Genomic DNA, 24,364 nt, shown 5'->3' on the forward strand with positions numbered 1-24,364 from the left:
GTGCGGGCCCCTCTCTCCGCCCACCCCTGCAGGGAGCTGGCTGTGGGCAGACAGGAAGGTGCCAGCCTGGGCTGCTGACAGAGAGGCTTCGCTGTCCCCAGTGCGTGCTCACAGCAAGCCTGTCTGGTCAGGCCTCTGCCCCAGAGCCTGCAGACAAGGATGTGCCAGACTGCTTCCCTCACACTGCAGGTTTTCCTCCCACTGAGAAGAATCCAGGAAAATTCCTCCCTACAGAGCTACTTCTGAGCACAGGACCAGGCTACCCAAAGGTCAAAAAGTCACATCCTGGTCAGTGATGTGGGGGCAGCTGCCACCCAGAAGGAGAAGGAACGCAGGGCAGGGATCCCACAGGGGCACAACACAAGCCAGTCTATTCAAAAGGAGCAAGTCTCAGCAAGCTGAATGTGTACCCAAACCCAGTGAAAAGAGCAAAGCATTCAGAAATGGTTTTAATTATTCAGAGGCTGCAAAACAAGGCAGCTTGCCCTGAAGCTTTCAGATTTCAGCAAACCAAATTTGGGATCCACTTGAGATCCTCCAAGCCCCACCTGATACAGCAAGCTGAACCACAAGATTTCAACCCAGATTTTCAGCAGCTCCTGTGCCAACGAGGAGTAATAATCCAAACCACCACCCAAACCAGGAGAGTGACAACACCATCGTGCTCAAGAGCACCGCGGTCAGACACCAGGACGGTGCTGTCAGCACCAGGATGAGCTGCTGAGCACGACTGAGGCGAGATGCTGGGATGTACCCATCCCAAGCTGCATCATCCAATAGCACAGCTGCCATGAAGCTGGCATCTCCAGCCTCACACTTGGGGAAAAACCTCACCACACCAACAGAGACTTCACACAGGTACAGGTGGATCCTTTACTTGAAGCATCTCCCTCAACTCAAGGCAGAGCCCTCAGCAAGAGTCACAACATCCTCCCAACACTTGCAGAGCCTTATCCCTCTGAGATTCCCCTATTTTGGCTACATCACAGGACTAGGAACTCACCTCTGACCGCACTGAGAAAGGGACCTCCTGCCCTTGGCTCTCCCCAACAGCAGCACCTGTGCTCACACCCAGCCCTGCAGCCACAGGAAAATACTGGCCAGCTCTGCAGTCCTTACCTGGGCAGAGCCCGGGCAGCAGCAGCCCCAGGACAGAGGGAATGTGGCACAGCTGGGGAGGAGATGTTTCCTCCTAGTCACAGCTCCGAGCAGGGCACAGCATCTCCCAGCCCCGGCAAGCTGCACTCTCTGCTCTGCCGACTTCTCTGAAGCCACGTGATGTGTTTAAAAATACAGCCGGCGTATTGAGCAGTCCTTACCTGGGCAGAGCCCGGGCAGCAGCAGCCCCAGGACAGAGGGAATGTGGCACAGCTGGGGAGGAGATGTTTCCTCCTAGTCACAGCTCCGAGCAGGGCACAGCATCTCCCAGCCCCGGCAAGCTGCACTCTCTGCTCTGCCGACTTCTCTGAAGCCACGTGATGTGTTTAAAAATACAGCCGGCGTATTGTTCCGGGGAGACAGCTGAATCTGTCCAACAGCCTCCAAAATCTGATTAGTCACTAAACAGCACAAGAGGCAAAGCAAAGCAGCTGATCCCACAGCCCAAGCCTTGCTGCCAACAAATGCTCCTGCGCTGACACCCTCCTCCTCCTCCCCAGCCAGTGAGGACCGTGGGTTCGGAACGCCAGCAGCCCTGTGCTGACCCCAGCTGCACAGCATTCCAGAGACCTGCAGCAGCTACTGCCAGGCAGACTGCTACCAGACAATGCTGTCCTGCCCCTCATCTCCTGGTTAGCAGAGATGCGGGACCAGAACTCCATTTGGGATGCAGCAGCAAGTGTTTGGGGCTCATCAGGAGCTCCCAGTGGCATTACAGGGCCCACAGGTGCTCTGCCCCATTTATGTCACCCTCATCTCTGCCACCATGTACACATTTCTCCCAGGATTTCTCAGCTCTCACAGCAGCTACAAAACCAGTAAGGCCAGTACGAGCACATTCAAGTGTCAGGATTACCAGCCTTCAAACAGATCCACTGTCTGGGCATTTACCACCACACAGAGTCCTGCCAGCTCCAACTGCCCCAGTCCTAACCTCATGCCCTGGAAGCACTGACATCCTGCTGTTCACACAGATGGATTCCATCCACTCCAGCAGCTTTGACAGCTCTGTACAGGCAGCAGGACACACTCTGCAGGACACACTGAGCTTATGGGAGACCCCACATCATGCCAGTGGGCCTGACTCAGCATCACCCGGTACCCACAGCTGCTCGCAGGGACATTGGGAGGAAAAGCCACGAAACAAACTCCGCATTTCCTCTTTTTTCCTTGCTCAGCGACCAGGCTGTGTGCCCTGACACCAGGTAGCCTAGGAAACACCAGCATGAGACACTCAGATCTCATTTCTCAGCACCACCCCAAAGGCATCCTGCTCTAACTCCCTGCTCCAACCCACCAAACCCCTCCTGGGGAATGGGGCACAAGGGCCCAACACAGGCTGCCCACCTAAAAAAAGCCCTTCAAGGCCTTGGGGCCACAGTTCTTCCTGAGAAGCTGGCCTTGTCTCCCCTCCCAAGCAGACAGCTCACATAAGGGAAAAATCATTCCCAATGCACATGCAAGATACATCAGCAATTCCTGAAGTCAAGAGCATCCACGAAATTCCCAAAGTGAAAAAGCAAGTATCATGGAACTACTCAGGGTAAGGAAAGAGCACAAGTGCAAAGAAGTATGTTTCACACCTAGAGGGGAAATTTTAACTGAGGGGTCAACACGACTCCCGTTCACCACTCGCACACCAAGAGCTTCTGGAACTTTTCCTGCCTCCGCTCAGTGCAGCACGGGAAGCACACGGCAATGCTCCTCTGCAGGGGACAGCAGAACAGGAGCTTTTAATAGAAACTCAGCACTGACTTTTGACTCACTGCTGCAGCTCCAACGCCTGACGTGGAGCCAGCACGCTCCGCTCCATCTCCGGGCACAGCAGCCCAGCACTGGCAGGGTTGAGCTCTGTGGAACAGCCGTGACACCGCATGGCACTGCCAGGTCCTGGCCAAGCAGGCCACTCCCTGGAACAGGAGCATTTTTTTCAAACAACTCCTCCTCGTTAGCTGAGCTTTCCCTAGTAACGGCTGTTTGGATACACCTTTATTCCTGCATCATCCCAGGGCCCCTAAAGGTGCCCAAGGGAGCACGCACAGGACTCATCATACCCGAGCCAGACACTTGACAGAAACAAGCAGCTACACTGAGCCCACAGAGGTGGTTTCAACTCTTGAGGTCAACTCTACCTACGGACCCCAAATTATCCTTTAAATCCTGTTACCAACCACTGAACTGCCACATTTATTGTGAGTTTACCCTGTCTCAAGCAGATCCCTCCACCAGCACAAGCTGCAATTCATAGCACACTTTGGGAAAGTGCCCCAACAGCAAGATGTCCAAACCAAGCACTGAGAACAGCTTTTACTATTCCATCCACTGGTCAAGACACTCAATTTAAGACTTCCAGCAGCTGCCCAGGACCTTGGAGCACACAGTTCTTCCCTGCACACTGTAACTTACAGCCATTTGATGTGTAGACCTTCCTGGTAGCTTTGCCCACACCCATTCTGTAAGAGATAAATGTAAATATGAACCCCAAGGATTGCTGGTGCTGGCAGCTCAGGGAAAGACAGGCTCTGGGAAAATAACCACTATGCTGATGACAAATGACACTTTATCGCCTTGGATAACACCTTAAGAGCAACAGCATCATTTTGGTTGGAAAAGATCTCCAGTATAGAGTTCATCCTTTGACCAATCACCACCTTGCCAGCTAGACCAGAGCACCAAATGCCACATCCAGATATTTCACATGGCACATTCACTGAGTTTACTCCTGATGGACAGAGCTGACCAGAACCTCAGCCACCTCCACACTGCCCTTTGAAAAAAATGCTTCAGCTCAGCTCTGTGGGAGACCACCCAGCCAACAGCATGAGATCAGTGCTGATGCTCTTCACTCCCTGGTGCATCAGTTTAGTTAAATTATCCAGAAACTGAGTCCCACACAAAAATCGCTCTCATCCAGCAGCTGCCCAGGTCCTTCCACTCAAGTTCCTTCTCCACATTCAGAACATCAGTGGGAGCTCCCCCATGGCTGAGAACAGCATTTGCCACAGGGCTGCACCCCTCGGAGCCTGGGGACACATGGAGAGGGGGCCAAGAACCCCTGTTGCAGGAGCAGCATGCCAGGCCTGGTCCTTGAGCTGCCAGCCATGTCTGGCATCCACGGGTCCGTGCCCAGGCAGCTCAACGCCGCGCGGGCCGCAGCCCCAGGGCCAGGGGAGCACACACACCTTTGGAAGTTACCCTCTGGAGATGTACTCCAGCCTTTAGAAACTCACTGCAGGGCTGGAAAAAGCCTACTTTGAGGAGTTCAGGACTTGTCTGAGCAAGGCCATCAGAGGGTCACCTCTGCAGGCTGGCACCCCAGCAAGGTTGGGCAGAGGGACACTGCCGTCTCCAGAAGTTTATCTGCTTGGAGATTACTCAGCACAAGAAGGATGGCAAGCTGTTAAGGCCTCCCCTGCATGCACCAACTACTACATAGGCTGAAGTCCACCCTTCTGCTTGGATCTCCCTGCAGAGATCAACAGGAATGCTCTCACCAGGAGAAATAAGGTGGGAGAGCCAGGTTTCAGTGACACCTGCCATGCCCAGGGGCTGCAGCACCATCTACACATTTGGGGCAGGGCAGCAGAGGAGAGAAGCAGCGTGACTGAGGCCCTGGAGACTGAATACAGTGCACTTTCTTTTGTCATGCATCAAATAAGCTTGTAAAGTTAAAAAAAAAAAAAGCTAATGTCCTAAACAATAGCCTGCTGCAATTCCAGAAAAACAGCTCGCCTGCAGTTTTTACCACCCAGCCAAGCTCTGCTCTGGTGGGGTGGGAGCAAGCTGAATGTTTTAGTCAGCCAAAAAGCAGCACCTCCTACAGACACTGAGAAACTCCGTGGCAAGAGAAACATCTGCACGCCTGAAAAGCAAATGGGCACCTCAACCACCTCCTACAGCTGTAGCTCAGCAGCGACACAGGGCTGCCAGGGTGAGCTTACCCTCCTCACACACAAGCACCACACAGCTCAAAGCTCATGGCAGGGAAGGAGTGACCAACATTCCAGCCCAATTCTGAATTTTAGCACTTCCCGCCTGCAGCCGTGGAACCTGGAGCTGCCTGCAAGGAGCCCACACAGGCACAGCACAGGGACACTGCCTGAACCATGGCCAGCAGCAGCTGCACTGGCAGATATGGGGCTGGGGCACAGGGCAGGGACAGGCTTTGCTTGGCACAGGGAAGGCAGACACTGGATTCTCCCTACTTACCAAACTCTTACAGGGGCACCAAAAAAAACCAAGGAAAAGCTGCAACAAGAGCAGTGGCACAGGAATTTCTTCCTCTTAGGTGGAGCAGCCATGGGACAAGGCCCAGAGCTGAAGAACTGTGCCCTTAGACCCATGGAGCTCACCTGAGCAGCACACTGGGTACCTCCAGAGGATCTAGCTAGCTCAAATCTCCCCAATTCCATTATATTCCCATTAGTCCACTGAAAAAAACTGTTACTGCTGTTATGAGAGGAGCCACACAAAGTCCAAGGCACACAATCCTCTCCAGGCTGTATCACCACAGAAGCCCCAATCATCTTGAGCCAACTACCAGCTCTGGAGAAAAAAAGCAGCTCTCAGAACTGTAGATGTAATCAAACCAGCAGCAAACACCATCTAAATAGGACCTACAGCACAGCCCACTTTTTTCTGAGCTACAAAAGAGGCACCTCTGCCCTCACAGATTCTTCATTTGGGGCGAAGAAGAACTGAGGATATTCGGGCAGCTATTTCTGGTTTGCTAAGAAGGGGGCAGGGGAATAAAAAAAGGCAGCATGATCCCACAGCTGAACCACAGAATTAGAGTCAGGACACCTGAGGTCTATTCTTGGTTCTGGCACCAACATGGTAAGTCACTTGCCCTGAAAAATGGAAACAGCAGCATAACTGGGAACACGCAGAAGATTATTGCATTAACATCTGAGAGCACTGGTCCTCCGCCGGCACTGAGAGCAGGACCCGGCTGACAACGAGGCTCACAGCTTCCCGAGGCAGGGAATTTACTCCTGTGCGTTTCTAGGAAGGGAAAACAGCTGCCCAAGGTAAGTATAAAAATCAGAAAAGACAGCTAAAATGCAATTCAGGATTACAAGTGCCCAGGTAATTGCATTCGCTAAGCAGGCTGCCACAACCACAGTTGTCTTTAAAAAGATCAGAACACTGAAGTACAGCAGGTTTTAACATGTATCAGTCCCAGGGAGATTTAAAAGCCAACATATTCGGGTCAAATTCTGCACAACAAGCTTCAGCTCTGCAAGCCTCAAGAACAAACACTTCTATATTTAAGTACCAAACTCCTCTCAATTATCTGCTGCAACATCTAGGGTGCAAACTCTGCTGTGTGTGTTACCTGACGTGATAACAAGGGTGAGTGACTCATCCTCAGCTGCATCACATTTTGGGGGTGCCAAGGCCAGGATACCACCTTTAGAAGGGGGGCTCTCTGGAGGGGGGCAAGCTGTCAGCCAGACCCCTCTGCAGGCTGCAGTGAAGGAAGAACAATGGAAAAAAAAAAGAGGCTTCAGTCCCAAACTCAATTTTCTTTGGGAAATGGCACACAAGCCTCACTGTGGCCTTCAACCAGCATAGAGCCACTGCTAGACCAGCACTCCCAAACCCCACCAGTGATGCCTGCAACACTCCCAGCTACCTTCCAGAGGTCTGCACCCCTTAGCATCACAGCCTGGGAGTTTGCCTCACCTTCCCTCCACACTCTCAGGGAGAAAACCAGGCAGAGGGGCAAGGAGGGAGCCAGCACATCCCCACGGTGTGGCCTTCAACCAGCATAGAGCCACTGCTAGACCAGCACTCCCAAACCCCACCAGTGATGCCTGCAACACTCCCAGCTACCTTCCAGAGGTCTGCACCCCTTAGCATCACAGCCTGGGAGTTTGCCTCACCTTCCCTCCACACTCTCAGGGAGAAAACCAGGCAGAGGGGCAAGGAGGGAGCCAGCACATCCCCACGGCCATCTCAAATGCGTGGCAGCAGCTGCCGTGCCCGAGAGCAGCCTCTGCACTGGCAGGCGCCCACAACGCACCCGTGATTCAGCTGGGCCGGCCGGGCCGGGGAGCAGCCTCTGCACTGGCAGCAGCACAGACAGCACCTGTGATTCAGCTGGTTTGCCATCGCCTGAGGGACCAGGCACAGAGGGAGTGAGCTTGGAGATGTGGATCGAAGGTGCAACCCTGGCTGGAGATGCCCTGCCCAGCGCCCCAGCCCTACAGCAGCACCACTCAGCCTCTGTGCAGTGACAGCTCAAGGACCACAGCACCCCTCGGAAGGGGATCATTTCCGAGCCAGCTCAGGGGAGGTGCCCACTTAAAGGGGTATTTTTGTGGGAACACCAAGGCAGAATTAGTTTCTGGAACCCCCTCGGGCTACATTATTTCCACCACCGTCCAGCAGCTTTCCTGCTCTGAGCGATGGTAGGACTGGATACCCTCAAGAGGTCCCTTCCAACTGGAGTCACCCTAAAAACCCCAGCCTGCCAAGAGTACTGCAGAGGGCTCACAAGCCCTCTTACAGCAGCTCCATACACAGTCCCCAATGAAAGTCAGCTGGAGGGACTTCAGCTGTGCTAACAGGCCAGATGCTCTCCACTAGCTCCTTGGCCTGGCCCTGGTGACAGTGGAGTGACAGGTCACCCCACATGTCACATAGCATGGCCTGGTTATCACTGTGCCCAGGTACCACACAGCACCAGGGACAAACTCAGGCCCAAGGCAGCAGGAGATGCTGAATTCTGGGCCTGTCCCACCAGAGCTGGGGAAGGGGAGCAGTGGGCACCCCCTCTGCTACAGGCACACTGGGACAGCAGGTCCAAAAGCTGTTCCCTACCCAGCTCCCTGTGCAAGCACTCAGGCCTGCATGTGCCGGGGAGTTTGCAGTGAAGGCACTGAGTCAAAGACACATTCAAGGCCTCTCCTAGAGAGGTCCCATGCTCCTGATGGAGCTGCAGCAGAACTTTTTGGGTCAGCTCTGCCCAGAAAAGAATCATCACATCCACTGCTTACACACACAGCAGTGCAAGGGCTGGAGGAAAACCTCCTCATCTCTCATCTGACCAGTGCAATTTTGGGGATGAATCTTACCCCAGGCCAGGGCTTGCACACACTAAACCACCCTCCCTGCTGCTACCTCCAATATCAATCACAGGAAAGACTAAGCCACGAATTTCCTGGGGCAATTCAGACCCACCAAACAGCAGCTCCAATGCTCTCCCCTTGGCAGGGAACGTGCCTGTTGAGGCTCACTTCCTGAGTGAGCCAAGAGGAATGTTCTCCAAACCACCCCTGGACACTGCCACAGGGCTGCTCCAGAGGCCACAGTCAAACACCTTCCCTGACAGAAGCCAAGGGGAGGGTTTTGGGTGGCACATGCCTGCTCCCACAAGCTGCCTCCAGCACAGCACTGGAGCTGCCCTGACCCACTTCAGTTCTGGCTGGATACAAGCAGAGATGCTGGTTGGGTTCCTGTTCCAGTTACTCCTCTATTTGCATCTTCTGTTTTACAGCATCAGCGCAGATAAAAATAAATCTGTTTTAGGAGAAGCTGCTCAAATGGAAGCTTTAGGAGTTGTATTAAGAGCAACTTCCATTAGAAAACAATTGCAAGCTCAGGTTTGATACTTTTTTTACTTATTTGATACATATTTTATTCTGTTAAGGATCAAACACCGCTGCCACATGAGCAGTGTGCAGCTGTTAAGTGCTTCCCTGCTTCCCACTCCCCAGCACGGCTGGCTGGAGCCAAGCACTGAGGAATCAGCCCACAGAGCATGAGCAGCTCTTATGGAAACACGTTGAAGGAACAAGTGCCCATTAAGTACCCACATCAAGTAAGTCCTTAGAAAAGCCCTACAAACACTAGGATAGCATGGGACAAGCTTTTAGTAAGGCTGTCTCAGGTACTCCTGGAATACTAGCACCAAGCAAGAGACCAGGAGAGTCAAACCAGCTCCCAGCTTTGTGCCCTTACACCATTATCACTCACAACCTTCACACAGGAAGCACCACCACATCTGTGCTTCCATTACTACGGTCTGAACATCAGCAAGCTGCTCCCAAGGAACCAGGCTGCTGGGAAAGCCTGTCCTCCTTTAGGGAACAAAGGACACCAAGAACATGTAATTCAGGACCACCACCAAAACTCTGGATATACTTATTTTCCTGAACCAAGCACAGTCCAAGGTCAGCAGGAGTGGCCCTTCCCTCCTCATCCCAGCAGCCACACCACCAGCAGCACAAAGGAACCTTTTACTGAGTTTTCTAGGCATACTTGAGCTTAGATGGGAGCAAGCCTCACTCAGGTGAAGTGCTCTCCCCCCCACACCCAAAACATCTCTCCCTTTCACTACAGAGCAGGAAAAACCATCCTTGGATACTCTGATGCCAACCTAGTGTTGTCCAGACATTGAGCTCTCCATCAGGATGAGCCTCTGAAATCTTCCTCTAATGTAAGGAGAGGGATTTACACACAGCCAAGCAGGAATACACAGGAGCTGAGGGCACACCTAGGTCCTCTGAAGCCACTCGTCCAAAAGACAGCAGGAAAAGCAGGAGGGAGAGACCTGGACATGCACAAGAGAGAACTCTATGGAACTTGGCATGGGTTAGCCAAGCAGCAAATTAAACAGATGGAAAACTGGGAACCCAAATCCTCTGCCCCAAGCTCTGCATCCAAGCACTCAGACCAGCAGCTCAAGGAAAGCCAGTGACCGCCATGCTGTATTTATTAACAGCCACCCCAGGCTGAGTCCCCTGGGGGGCTCAGGTGCCTTCCACCACACACAGCATTTGAGGACACTCCGTAAACAGCCTGACCTCAGGGAGTAACTTATGAATCCCTCCTGCTGTTATCAATAAGAAAGGCAAGGAGTCCATGACAACAACTGTTCTTCCTGTGCAACAGGTCTTTTCTTTCATCCTTCAGACAGGGTTTTGCCTTGAAGACTTCAGAGAGATTCGTGCTCCGAGGCCTCCGCTATCTGCCAGGCAACGCACAACAGACTGCCCGCAGCTCCAGCCTGGCAGATTTTAAGCAACTACAGATAAGTAAGCTTATCGCAAAAATGAGTTGCTGTGCTCTGGGGAAGCAGAAGAGCCAAGGGCTGGGAAGATTCAGTGTTTTCCTACCACAGGCCATTTCCCCAGAACCAGAGTGACAGGAGCTGCAACCTTGCGGGCTGGAGAATGAGACAGCAGCAGCAGCCACCCCGCAGAGGGCACAGATGAGGCTGGAGCTGCAGTCTCAAGAGCAAATCCAAGGAAAAGCTCAAATCTGTTGCTGAACCAGCAGCTTTAGGGTCACACAGCAAAGCAGAGAGGCAGATGCAGCAAGGTGCTCCACCAGACACCATCAGGAAGAGCTCACCTGCTGGGCTCACCTAGAGAGGCCAACATCCTCTCCAGAAGACCTGATCCTGCTAAAAACACACTCAGGTTAGCCTTGCAGACTTCATAACAGACCGCTTTTAGGATGATATCCCAGCGGGCAAGTCTGCTGTCCCACGTAGGGACATCTTCCAATGTAGGGCAGGACAGACCAGCCAGACCAAGCAGCTGGCACACAGGCTGAGAGCCAGGCAGGGAGACCCAAAATCTGCACACGGATCTGCTGTGCACTGCTGTTCTCCAGGCAAAAATTGGATCGAGACCCCATTTGCTTGCGCCCCTTGAGAAACAGAGCAGTGAAGGTAAAGGATACCATCAAGGACAGTCCCACCTCACTGGCTCTTAACCCCTCCTTGCCTCTGAACTCTGAGATCTCTACACATGTGTCGCCTACTCTGCGACTGAAGACAGGGAAACACTGCCTCAAGGTATACAGCCAGGAATGGCAGGACTGGAAGTGTTCAAGGCCAGTTTCCTGCAGAAGTCCCTCCCCAGGCCACAGAGCAGGTTGCTGGGACTTGCTGAAGTATTTCCAGCCTGACAGATCTAGTGGCAGCAGAGGGTTTCAGATGCTTTGCCTGCTGTGAGACAGCAGTTCAATCCTACAGCCAGGAGGTGCCAGCAGCTCCAGCCTGCAGCAGCCACTGCCTCCAGAGAGCTTCTCCAGGCACCAGCACGCCTCTGCCACACTGCCTAAGGCTCAGCACATGCCCTCAGTGCATTGTAGGCCGGGTGCAGAAGGAAAACTCCTCACAAATAACCCTGTCTGGGTGCAAGGGGCTCAGTGGCCCTTCAGGAACGGGGGATGTAGGCAGGATTGGGGCATACAAACCAGCCCCACTGCTCTCCGACCTATAACCAGCGGGCATCTGCTCCTACTGCACCAAGCTGCGTGGTGGCAACGCCCTGGGAGCACAAGGTGACACCAGAAGGCTTTGCAGCCAAAGGTCCTTCCCAGGCTGAGGAAGCTCCGTGCTGGCAGGGACTACGCAGAGGAGAGGAGGTCCCAGCTCATCAGTACTCAAGCACAGCACTGCAGGGGACCACATCAGCAATATTTTTAGCCTGATTGTTAGTTTTTGTTGCATTTCCACCCTTCCAGCCACCTCCCTGTGGGTCCGCACAGCTGAGTCACTGCTGGAACCTTCCAAACGCTTGGGTGCCAGCGGCACAACAGCTTCGCTTGGCAGTGCCAGCCCTCCCCCATGCCCAGCCACAGCCCAGCGCTGCTGCAGCCTCACCTGCCCACAGGACACCCCAATGGAGACCCCAGCCCTGTGGGCTGGGCCAGCTGCAGCCTCCTCGGCCTCAGCAGCATCCTCTCCATATCCTCCCTCTTTCCATCACAGCACAGACAGGCCACTTGGAAAGACCAGAATCTGTCAGCTCCTCAGACCCACACAGCTTTCAGACACAGGACAATTCTCTGCCACCCAGAGTGTTCCACAACCTTGCAGAGGATGCTCCTGAACTACAGGCTCTCTGTTCCCAAGGAGTTCCACTGCCACTCCAGGGCCCTGAGGAAGGGCTAAGGCACCACAGACATGGGAGGTGTGGGTGGCTGAAGCAACACAAAGCTGTGCATAGGATCAGCCTTTCACCTTCCCAGCCAGCACACACCATCCTCACAGCTCTCAGAGCAGGAGAGTAACAGCAGCCCAGACCATGGAGCACCCCTGGCCCAGCTGCTGCTCACCTGGGAAGGGAGTGTGGGAGCGAGAGGGAGAATATTGTCTCAGGATCACAACACCCCCAGCCACAGGGCACTGGACCCTCCACACAGCCACTGAAAGCCAGAGACTGCTCTGTACAAGCAGTACAGCTGCGCTTTGGCAGGTCCCACATCCCAGCCATCCTCTCTCTGTATACCAATGGGAATACCAGGAGTGAGAAGTGAGGAAACAGGCCTCTCCAGACAGCACTGGGTGCCATCTTCCACCAGCTGTTACCACACTTGTCACAACCACCTAGTGGGCACAGATCATCAGAGCCCAGGGCTGTGCCTGAGGCAAGATCCTTTCCACAGCTCTTCCCAGGCCTCTGTGGCAGGCAGGAGCTCCAGCACGATGCACTGCAGTCAGTGGGGGCACCTGATACCAGATACACCCTCTGTGAGCAGGGAGGTCACCAGAGCACCTTCAAATCTTCTCCAACTCAACCTCCCTCCTGAAACCAGCAGCCTTTCCACCCCCTTGGCAGTAAATTCCCACCACCAGCCCAGCCGTGCCAGCCCCACCACCCAACCTGCAAGGCACAGAGCCCGCCCCAGGCTCATGCCAGCACTGCTCGCCTGCCTGCCGGAGCGCTGCAGAGACATCCGTGCCTCTGCCAAGGCAGGCTGGCAGGAAGCCGACCAAGAGAGCTCTGGAGATGGCTACGGAGGAGCAGGTGGAGCTGGGACATCCGCACCGAGCGGCCGCCTCCATGTGCGACAGCCTCGTTCCGCAGCGCGCTGTGCGCCGAGCCCAGCGCCAGGGCTGCGAGCAGCAGGGTCACGCCAGGGGATGTCACCTGCTCCAAGTGTGCTCTTCGTCCATTAAGGATCCTGTGACACGGGGACCAGCAGGGCCCCAGTCTGCCAACAGCCAGAAGGGGCTCAGAGCAGAGCTCTGAGGCACCTGGCCAGCCCACTGAACACTAGCAACTTGTTTCTCCTTCCTCCTTCAAAGTCTCAGCTGGCAATGAAAGTACAGGCAGGGAGTGTGTGGTTTTTCCTGGTTCATTAGGGGAAGCCCACAGGACCGTGTGGAGGTTTGCTCACTGGAGCAGAGCGAGGCTTAATAAAGCTACCGCAGCCGGGCTGCAGGCAGACCCCAAGTGCCCATGCCAGGGCCCACACGCCAAGTCTCATGGAAATTAGGTGCAGAAACTCAAGTGAGCTGTGCGGATCGAGCTGTTCAAACTCTGCTACCCCACTAGTGCTTTTTTTTTCTGCTGTTTTACAACTCACACAGCAACTCAGGGCTGTGTCCCAGCAGCTCTTCCTATGCTCAGGACAGCATCCCCTTGCCCCTCCAAACATCTACATGGGCAAACCCTGCTGCCCAGCCCCCCCCAGAAGCTATCTATATTCCTGTCAGCACCAACTCCATGCCTGGGGCCTCTGTGTCACCCAAGTCTGTGCAGCGATGCACTCTCCTTTTAACAAAGCAGCAGCATGCTGCTATAAAGGGATGAGTTTCTGTAGCAACCAGGCTGTACTTGTACAAACTCTGCCAAAGCACTAGATCTTTCCACGGACTGATACTTGAACGAACGCACCACCATTTGTGGTTTTTACACACCTCAAAGGCTAGCAAGTGAACTCTCCCCTGTTTTACTCCTCTGCTCCAACACCAGGCTGAGAGGATGCTTTAAGTTTGTACATACAGCATCCCTCTCTCCTGTGATTTTACAGGGAAGGCTGGGTGTCTCAAACAGTTAACTGGACCCCACATCACTCCAGGGGAGGCACCCAGCACCCCAGGAATTCCCCAGCCAATCTCAGCTGCAAAAGCAGACTGGAGAGGATCGAGGGGGAAGGGCACACCAGCCAGCAGTGCATGGCTGCAAGCCCACACCCTGCCCATCACATAGGTTTGTGCTGGACCAGAAGAGTTAAAACAAGAAGCCATTCCACTGCATCTCCTGCAGCCCACTGCCAGGCACAGCCCGCTATTTCTAGTTGAGCGTGGGAGTGGAGAAGGATCCCTCCAAGTCTCCCACCCAGCCAGCGAGCTGCCGGCTGAAGTTGTCGGGTGCTGGCTGTACCACACCCCACAGCAGAGTTGGGCGAGCACGGCTGCCAGGACTTTGGCAGTCGGGCATGGGGGGGCCCTCTGCAAGCACACCCTGCCCCCCACCTGCAGAGCTGCCTGCCACCAGGGATTTCCTCAGGCTGCCAGAGCGAAGTTCAGCCTCACTCCTACCCAGCGTGTTCAGCCTCCTGACACCACACCCCCCACCCACTCCCTCCAAACACAGCAAGAGGATTTCTCCTCTCCTGGTGAGGTTATTCCCCCAGCAGCATTACAGCTCCGAGCAAAACAACCCCAGGCACTTCTCATCTGCAGTGAGCTGACAGCAGAGCAGAGGGGGCTGTGGCAGAGGCAGCCACAGCCTCCCCAACTCAGCTGTCACATTACACAAGCACCACAGGTCAAGAAGCCCCTGTTAGCCCCAACCAGCATCCTGTTACACAAGCACATCGCTCCCTGTTAGCTTGAAACCAGCCAAAAACATACACAGAATCCAACAACTGTTGCTGCGTGTGTCAGCAGACTCACCGGACTGTGTGCTGGTTTGTGCTGCAGCGTCAGAGTCCTGGGTGCTCCAGGGTCTGTCCCACCCTGTCAGGTTGAGGGACTGCAGGCCAAGGCACAGATCGTTGGTGTCTGGGAGGCCACGGGAAGACTCTTGCGTGGATGTAGGGAAGAGCATCCTGCTTGCCACTGCTTCTTCAGAGTCCTGGATGTCTGCTCAGATGGAGAACAAACAGAAGCTTGAGAGTTCAGGGCTGCTTTTTTCTTTTTAAAGCGGGAGTTTTCCAAAGCTTTAAGCCCCGAGCCAGGTCTCACGCCGCTCTGAAGCCACAGCTCCTGCAACCAGCAGTTGCACCCCAAAAGGGAGGGCTACCATATGTCCAGAATCCAGCCCCCCACCCCCCTCGGCCCCTCCACCTTCCTATCCCGTCTGCATTACTGACTGGGTCAGCATGTGACCAGGCTGCTGATGCTTACTGTGCTGACAGTGACGTCACTCAGCCATGCAAGAGAACTGCATCAGCTCTTACAAAATAAAGGTAAGAAGAAAGGGTAAGATTTCCCCTGACAGACAAGACAGTAGCAGGAGGAAAGAGGAGCAGCTCCAGTAAATCAGGGGAGGCAGGCAGCACAAAGCAGGGCTCGTCAGCACAGCAGACACCAAGCTGGAGGCAGCAAACCCCCCAGCAACGACGAGAGCAGCAGCGACAGAGCACAGTTAGTTTTAGTGCTACCCAGCTCTCCTGTCCCCGCCTCCCTCCACCCACAAAACCCAAAAACACTTTAGTCCTGGCCAGCCTCCAGCTGCTGGCTCCGATTCAGAGCCGATGCAAAGCTTCGCAATTCTGCTGGCATAATCTGTTTGGTTGAGCCTGGCCACTGTGCCTCTCACTGACTCGGCATTGTTTACCCCTGAGTAACAAGGATAACCTTCAACCCCCACTACCCAGAGAGCAGCCCATTATCTCTGGTCCAGCCCGAGCAGGCACATCCCACTGGTACAGGAGGAACAGAACCGAGCAGACCCATTTCACATCAGGAATTTTTCATGGCCTGTTTACCTTCCGCCCGCCTGGTCCCCCCTTTCCCAGCCCTCCCCCTCCCTTGCAGGGTGTTCACAAGCCTACGGTACTGGAGACGCCGGATTCTCGCCTTGGTTTAAGCCCGTGCCAACAGCCTAAGGAAACACAGCAGGTTCATAGTCTGAGAATTCCAGTTTAACGCAGGGATCTGGGGGCTGGTGAAACCACAAGATGCTCAGCTGTGCTACCCGAAATCTGAGTCAGAGGGCATTTATAAGCCAACTCCCAAGAAGCAGCAGCTGTCTCCTCCTCCTCCCCCTGCCCCCACAGCCTCCCACTGTGCCATCAGATGTACACCTTGCTCCACACACTGCTCCCAGCTCTTCCACGGGCACTGCAGTCGCTCCAGCCTGTCACGTTATCCCTCACGTGCAGCCCCAGCCATCCCAGGCAGCCCGACAGCATTCCTGGCCTCCTTTTCCACATCCACATCCCGTGCCACTCGGATGCCCGTGAGCAAAGCCCAGGCAAAGGCTGGTGGCAGCTGGGTAACCTATGTGTGACGCAGGCCACTGCTGCCACCAGAGGAGGGACCCTTGCCTTCAGCCCATGGCAATTTGGGAGCACCAGCATCCCCAGACCCCAGTGAGGGGACTGTGGCACCACAGGCAGGATCAGAGCAGCGAAAACATAACCTGCTGGCAACGCATCACCTTCCCCCCTCCCAGCTGCAGCCTCCTCCACAGCACTCCACCAGGATAGCATCCACCAGGGTGTTTCCTACTCCTAGTAGTACTAGTACAAGCTGTAGTGCCAATTTAGTCACATTACTACCAAGCACCTGTAACAGCATCTACTCCTCCAACAGCATCACGCTGCATCTCCAGCGCGGTATTTCACCACATGAATTCTTCCCAGATAGTTTTCTGATTGCTTGTTTTGGACATCTCTAACATAGGGAGGAGAGGATCAAGGCACAGTGCTCAGCCAACTCAGTTCCCACAGCAACCATAACTTGTCCATATGAATATGTAACATTCCTGCCTTTATGAAAAGGCACAAGTGCTGTGCACAGATCCCTGGCAGCAGGAGACTCCCTTCCCTCTGGGGACCAGGGATCTTGCTAGGTCTCAAAAGAATTAATTCCCACCAAACTTCATCTTCTGGGAAGCATGGACACAGAGTAGTGACACACAGCACAACTTGAATCCCAACAGCTTGGATGAAACCCATGACTGAAGAAATAAGGAAAACAAGGAACAAATTTATCTGCAGCAGGAAGCACTCACTCCGCAGCATCCAGCCACATTTCCCCTCGCTATCCCCATTTTTCAGGAAATAAGCTGTTTTGTTTAATCGAACAAAATCAGATTCAAGTAAAAGATCCATGATTCCCTCTGATGACTTCAATCCACATTTAAAAACAAACTCCCTGCAATCCAGTTACAGCTCTAACTGCGGAAGCACAGAGCAGAATCCACTCAGATAACCAGCAGTTTTTAATTAGACCTTCTCCCATCAGAAGCCAACAGCCAGCCCAAGCTGCTTCCCCTTTAACACTCCAAGCCAGGCTAAAAGCTAGATACAGGTCATCCAGGCAAAACATCAACTTAAAAAAAACTAAGAACTTAAAAAGATCTCTGGACTAGTTATTTTTAAAAGTCAAAGAGTCTGGAGCTTTGTTACAAAGCAATCAATTGCTGCAGGCAGACAAAACTAATCAGATACCAGAGCAGGAAGAATTAAATCTCCAACAAAAATTCAGTCTAAAGAGTCACAACCTCAAGTTATTCATAACTAAATGTCTACCAAATACTAAATAACTTAACTTTGCAACCTGACACAGCCCAACCCAAATGCTTTACTGCAGATTTTTCCAAGCACCGAACACTAGCACAAGCCCTCCCAACCTGGATTTTTCCCTGGAGTTGCCACTGGAAGCCAACCATCCTGGCAGAGGAGCAGCGCTGCGCTCGTGCCCGAGCGTCTGGGAGAGACTGAGCTCCTGCCTCCCAAGCCGGTTGGGTTTGATTTCAACAGCATCATGAGAACAAAGTCCTTAATAAAACACTCCCTCGCTGGCCTTGGAGCAAGTGTCTCTCCTGGGTGACTCCCTCTTGCCTGTCCAGGAGATCCCTGGAGCCAGGCTGCACCACAGCACAGGCCGGACAGCTTTCCACACCACTGCCCACATGGAAAGCTGCATTTTCCAGACTTTAACTGTCACAGCCCAGGATTTAAGGCATTCCAAAGACTCTTAAAGGTAAGGATCCCCAGAGCTCAGCTCTCACCTGCAGGCAAGGACAGCTCCCACAGCCCCAGCCCCTGTCCCCACCCTCCCTCCCTCAAACCACTTTAGGCAGGTGAGTTTCCACACAGGAAGCTGGGCTGGGGAGCTCATCTGGTTAAAACCAAGCCACAGGGAGCTAGTTTTAAGCCTGGCTCACTCCCCTGATCTGGTATGCAGCATGGGTGCACCAACCAGGCACTTCAAACAAGAAAATATTAAGGAAATTACAGCCTAAGCCTGTGTGGGAAGGATCCACAAGGCCTGGCAACAGGAGCTGCGATCCACAGGCAGGTTGTGGGCTAAGGCAGCAGGAGGAGCAGGGAGCATGATTCAGTTCCCAGCCCATAGCAGCAGCATCTCTGTGCCATCAGTCTGTAAAGGTGGTGCCTCAACCTAGCACAAAGATGTTCAGACACTTGAGACTTCCAGATCTGGGAAGGCCAGCTAACAATCCAGCAAATGGGGTTTTTCTTCCTCCGGGTTTTCTCAGAATGGTTAAGCAAACATGAACCCGAGTCAGATCCCACTTCTACCACCTCCACACCCAGGAGAGCTCTCCCTTTGCTCCCACATGCTGGTTTCCACCAGAGCTGAATACAGATGAAGCCCCTCCACGAATGAGGGCCCCAAGTTTTGAGGGCAAGGGAAGGATAAATCCAGCTCAGCTGTAAGTTCCATTCACTGGCAAAACCAGATTCACCCCATGGAGTAGAGCTCTCACCAAGGCTGAACTTCCAAACTAAATCTGGAGAAGCCAGAGGCAGGGGGAAAAGCCTTCAGATCACAAATAGGAAGGCAGCTGCCAGCAGCAGCACTGCTTGCCTTTCACACCTCTCTACACCTCCAATTGTAAAGGCTGGGAATTGCATCCCTGAAAATTAAGCCTCTCAAGTGCCTTTTGCACACCAGACAAACAAATACCAAAGTGAAAGCTTTCAGATGAGCCAATTGTATTCCCAAAGTGCAGTGGAGATCATCAGGGACTTAGAAAAGCACTTGTTAGGCATAAACCTACTAGTTACAAGAGGTTTTTCTGAAACACAACTAAGCATCTCCCTTGTAATCTGAAAAGTTCCTGAAGTGGAGACACTGCTGCATGACCTGTTTCACAGCCAGATGAAAGAATCTCCCTTATTCCGTAACCACAAACACTTGAGCAGCTGGCAAACAGCTACTTCAGAAACCAAGGAAGAGGCACTGCAACAGTCTTGCTGCTCTACCTCCTCCTTCCAAGAGTAACAGAGACTGTCACAGAATTACAGCACCAAAACCTGAGTGACAGAGCTCAGTACACATCAGAAAACTGCTGCATATTCAGAACACCAGTCTGTGACCACTGCAGAGTACAACAGCTCTAGGCCAAGTCCCTGCTCTGCAGAACACTGACCTGCATTTCTGATACAAAACCCAATTACTAGAGCCACTTTCCAGTACAGAGAAGCATCATGCTTATGTAGGCAAAGACCTGGTAATGTGACACTTTAAATCCAAAGGCCAAGAGCAAGGGCAGTAAGTGTGCTCCTCTTCTGGGGCACAGGTGTGGAATTCCCCTATTCTGGATGTGTACCTGGCATCCAGCACTTCTTTAGGGCAGGCAGAATGCTTCTGCCAGCTTCAGGCTAGCTCCTGCTGATGGTCTCTGCCTCAGGACCTCCAGGTAAGCAGAGCTACCTTTTGGGTCTCTGCATCCTACAACATTTTGTTCCCTGATCCAAGACCATGCACATCAGGTCAGCTGCATCCAGCGCTGTCTGGAATATTTCCTTGGGGCTGCAAGCCAGGGAAGAGCAGAGGAATTTACATTACAGTATCAAGACACTTTTTGGACAGCTAAACAAGTGATAGGTCATTAACTGACTGCAGTTAAGAGCAAACAGGAAGCTGATTTAGTCATCAGCTAGTCTGGGTTTGCATTTGTCCTTCAGTTTTCCTTAAATAAGGCAGCCACAGAGTCATTAAAGCCTGATGGGCCACAACTAACAGCCTTTACACTGAACTTGGCACCTGAAGCCTCTCCCATTCAAAGGAAGTCATTTAAGCATCTCCCATTTCTTCACACAACAGACTGTCAAGTTGGAGCAAAATAACGGCTGCTTTGTCGCAGTTAAATGATCAGAGCTTAATGAAAGATCAGTGTTGCTCGGACATTTGGGGTACCTACATGTCTTTCAAGTTTCTTTTAAGCACACACTGCCTTCAGCTGAAACCAGCAACAGGCATGCAAGAGCTCCAGTGGGAGCTTTACTCCCAGTTACACTTAAGCTGGAAGTTGTGCCTACAGAAAGAACAGGGTAATTTCAAAAGCTGCTATAGGTAGCAAGCAGCACATTCCACCCAACAAGGCCCAGCTTTAAAGCCTGGTAAACAAACCAACAGCCAGTTAAAACTGGCCTTGCTCACGTTCTTACTCAGAGGGGTGATGAACATACAGAACAGCTTTAAAACCACATTCCTTGCAAAGCAGCTGCTCAAGGACAGGGAGCTGCTCCAGCAGCACTGGCAGGAGATGTTGATTCTTGCCTCTGTCAAGGCCATGCTGTCTCCCTCATCTCCAGCACCACAGTAAAAGCCACTAAAGGTTAAGGCCTGCACTGAGGAGGTTCTGCCTTTCTCCAGAGAGGACTGAGGCAGTCTGACAGGCAGCTGTTGTGAAGCACCATCACCCTGTCCCAGAAGCAACCAGACAGGTTCTACAATGACAGCTCTCCTCACACTGCTGCACTGTACCCCACAGTTTGGGAGAACATCCTGAGCCTGGTGCTTGGGGAGCAGCTACCCACAAACCTCAGGTGGTCAGCCTGGGTGTCCCAACACAGCTGGCTTCAACAAGTCAACCAAGTTCACCAAGGATTATCATCAGCTGCAAACTGATCTCGACAGAGATCCAACTTTAGGTGTGACAAGCTGAACCTGCAGCAGCAGTCCCAGCTCTGCCCAGAAGGGGATAACGCTCTGACTGCGTGGATCCAGGAGTGCTGAATCAGCCTGTCCCTCTCACATTGCTCAGGCTGCTGCTGGACTGATCCCAGCACGGCCTCACTCTGAGCCCAGTAAAGTGTCTCCACACGTGCTTCCCCAATAGCATTAGTGAAAGGTCACGAACTTCTGCCATCCCTTCTCCACCACGTGTAATCCTCTTAGTGCTCAAAGGGGCTTCTTCAACCCAAGTCCAAGCCAGGATAAATCTAGTTTGACCTGAAGATGACAACTGAAAAGCTTGAGGGACCATGACTAGATTAAGATCCAAGCATTTACTGCTAGAAAAAAGGCTCTTCCCCAAGCTCTGCCATTAAAGAAGTTGTAAAAAGACAGTCCTTTCACCTGTTATAGCTACTACACATTCATGGTTGATCTCCAGGTTCAGTAAGCCTGCCCAAGCAAGGAGTTCCATGATAATCCAGTCTAACTACAGTACACCAGTTGTTCCTGAACAAAGTAAAAGCACCACAGGCTCAGGAATTGTTCAGAAGCGACTTGGAGCAAGGACAAGACACCACATGAGCTCAAGGGTCTCTGCTCCATTGGTCACCTACCCAGAAGTTCACTCAAGGGCAAGGCAAACAGCTCCAACAACCTGTTCCAGGCTTAACCACCTGCCCAGGTACCTGCACTATATTCTGAATTTTAGCAAACAGCTGCTCAGCCTTACAGCCATCAGGTGTGAATTTCTGCACAACCCAGGCCAGGGTCCAGGTGCCAAAGTACCTCCCCCATTTATAAATCATAGATACCCCAGGACCCACATCCTTGCTGACAGTGCCAAGTTTTTCATGGAGAAGACTCTCATTAGCAACCTATCAAACATTATGAGCAGCTCCTGCACTTTTCAGCTCCAAAGACAGGACAAAGCTTGCAGAGCTGCCGCATTCAGGCCCTCCTTACCTACCCAGAGGTCCCAGCTCCCACATTAAGGAAATGAGGCTGGGAGTGCAAGGAGACCAATAACTCTGAGCTGCCGACACATTGGCAGATGCTGACTCATCCACAAATTTACAGCTGAAAACTGCTGGCCCAGGTTGTTCTCTTATCAGTACCTTCACATTTCCATTAGCCCAAACACTGAGGGCACCCAAGGCAGCCCTCTTCCAGCCTGGCTCAGTATCTTTTGGGAAGTGAGGAATTCTTTCCTCACACCATCATAAGCATTTGTGTCACAGTACAAGGGATTTGATACAAGCTAAAGCCCTCCTGTCTGGGTAACTACTGCTGAGCAGGGCCCCCACCCCTCACTGGTGAGGCTGGCCTCAGCTGCCACAGCAGGAAGAAAGCTGCTTAGGGTGTCCCCAAAGCACAACCTTGGCTTCCCTGCAGCAAAAATAACATTTGCTAGAAGAAGGCACCCTTTTTGACATCCAAGTCCCAGTGTACTTGCCCTGTGAGAGGTCTTTCACAAGACTTACTGAGCACCTGAAACAAGCAGTTTAACACCACTGGGAAACTCAAGACTTTCCAGACAAGACATCACCTCTAAGCATCTCCAGCAAAACCCTCTGGTCCAGATGCCCCCAGGAAAAACCAGAGTAAATGATGGAACAAGCAGAGATTTGCAAGCACTAAGAAGTCAGTAAGAAGTCCTATTTCAGTGCCAGGCAAACACCCCCATCCCTCAGAGAAGAGTTTTCAAAATCAAATACAGCACTGAAAGTCAAAATTGCTGTGCCAGCTGCTAAGCCCAGACCTAAAACCAGAATTAACCTACAACTTCACAGGATCAATCTGCTCTAACAGGCAGAGACAGCTCCTTTATAAACCAGGTTAACTTTGGCAAGCTGAAACTTAATTAGGAAATACCATGAACATGTTCTAAGATTCTATGCAATATTCCCATTCCAAATGGAGCAGGAACAGCTATAGCTAAGATTTCAACAGGGAAGCCAGAAACAACTCTTTCATGAGCCCACTGCAAGGAGATAAAGGAAAATATTTCTGTTTATTTCTCCTTTATGCTTCCAGTGCATCCAGATCAGATGCAAGCCTGGCTACCACTATGCCAGGGGACAAAAAAAAAACAGCCAAACCAACTCAGTCCAACAGCAAATGTCTAAAATGCACCACTAACCTGAATTGGTTAATATTCACTACACCATTTCTCAGGAGTAGCCAGCATAGCTGCCAATGCCACTTTACCAGGCAGGTTTCAAGCAATGCTGGCCATGGATCCAGGCCTCGAAGCAAACAATTCACTTCCTCTGCTATTTCTGCAGCGCCAGCACGGGATCACATGGCCAGATCAGCCCCAGTCCACACTGCTAAGTCCTCAAATACCCAGGAGATTAAGCTGCACTGGAAGTCATCTGGTAGCAGTCATTTCACTAGCCCAGAACAAAGTTGCATTGCACAGGCATCAAACAGACCCACAGGGTGCGCAGACACTTATTTGGAGCTTTTTTTTCCACACCCATTTGATTAAAACTGGTTACCCATGAGGCTAAGGCAATCCTGTCTCCACATGACTTCAGAGAAAGCTGCTCTGCCCAGGGCACCCTGCAAGGTCACCAGCTGGGGAGGATCAGCCCTATACTTCCCACTTCATTTTACGACATATCCAGAGGGGCCAGTTTGTTTCCCATAATGGCCGAAGTGTTTATTGGCCCTATAATTCAGGGGCTGGAGAGGCAAGAGCAATCCCTTTCAAGTGCCCAAATCCTTGGCACAAGCACTGCTGCTCAGAGGTGTGCTGGCAAAAGGAGTATCAGGCACAGGTACATTTAGTGGCAGAGCCGGGCTGCTGCAAAAGGACAAAAGCATGTCCTTGACTTGGATAAAAATAAGACCAGACCAAACACACTCTGCTTTGGCACAGAACTTCTGTCTTGAGGCAGCAGAATATGCCCACTCCCCTCAGCCTGGAGGAAACAGAAGCTCACAGCACTGATTTCATCACACCAAGCTTGCTTTGCAGGAAAGTCTGCACCCACCTGTGCTCTTACATGCAGGTTAACTGACCTGTGGCAAACACGGTTTTTCAAAATTCTGTTGCAATTTCAATGTATGCAGCAACTCAGCCTCGCTAACCCTGAGAGCAGATGAATCCCCACCTCCAGGAGAGGCAGACTACAGGAGTCTGCTGGAGGTATTCACACCAGGAGTTGGCAGATCAGGCAGGGAGCACTCACACCCTGCCCACAGTGACCCATAGCACCACAGGGAGGCAAGCAAGCCTTCCCAGGCATCTCCACACTGCCAGGGAATACATGGATTATCCACTTCAGGCACACAAGCAAAGCCCTCCCAGTACCAAACATGCTGACACCCACACCACTGAGGATT

General features: G+C 52.5%; 1 protein-coding gene across 8 annotated transcripts in view; it reads right to left on the reverse strand.

The window, feature by feature from the left end:
• Positions 1-24,364, reverse strand: part of CPEB1 (cytoplasmic polyadenylation element binding protein 1) — a 35,076-nt gene that overhangs the window by 9,122 nt on the left and 1,590 nt on the right. For 2 of the 8 annotated variants that reach the window (XM_008631262.2, XM_008631259.2), the window contains one exon: positions 14,807-14,995. In XM_008631262.2, the coding sequence (XP_008629484.1) occupies positions 14,807-14,995 (189 nt within the window). Of the gene's footprint in view, positions 1-1,003; positions 1,027-1,319; positions 1,450-14,806; positions 14,996-15,259; positions 15,770-15,934; positions 16,037-17,714; positions 17,820-23,153; positions 23,172-24,364 lie in introns of those variants that run through there. The other 6 variants (XM_017731116.1, XM_017731113.1, XM_017731115.1 and 3 more) reach the window with 6 other exon arrangements.

Source organism: Corvus brachyrhynchos, unplaced genomic scaffold (assembly GCF_000691975.1).
Source record: "Corvus brachyrhynchos isolate BGI_N302 unplaced genomic scaffold, ASM69197v1 scaffold164, whole genome shotgun sequence".
Taxonomy (NCBI): domain Eukaryota; kingdom Metazoa; phylum Chordata; class Aves; order Passeriformes; family Corvidae; genus Corvus; species Corvus brachyrhynchos.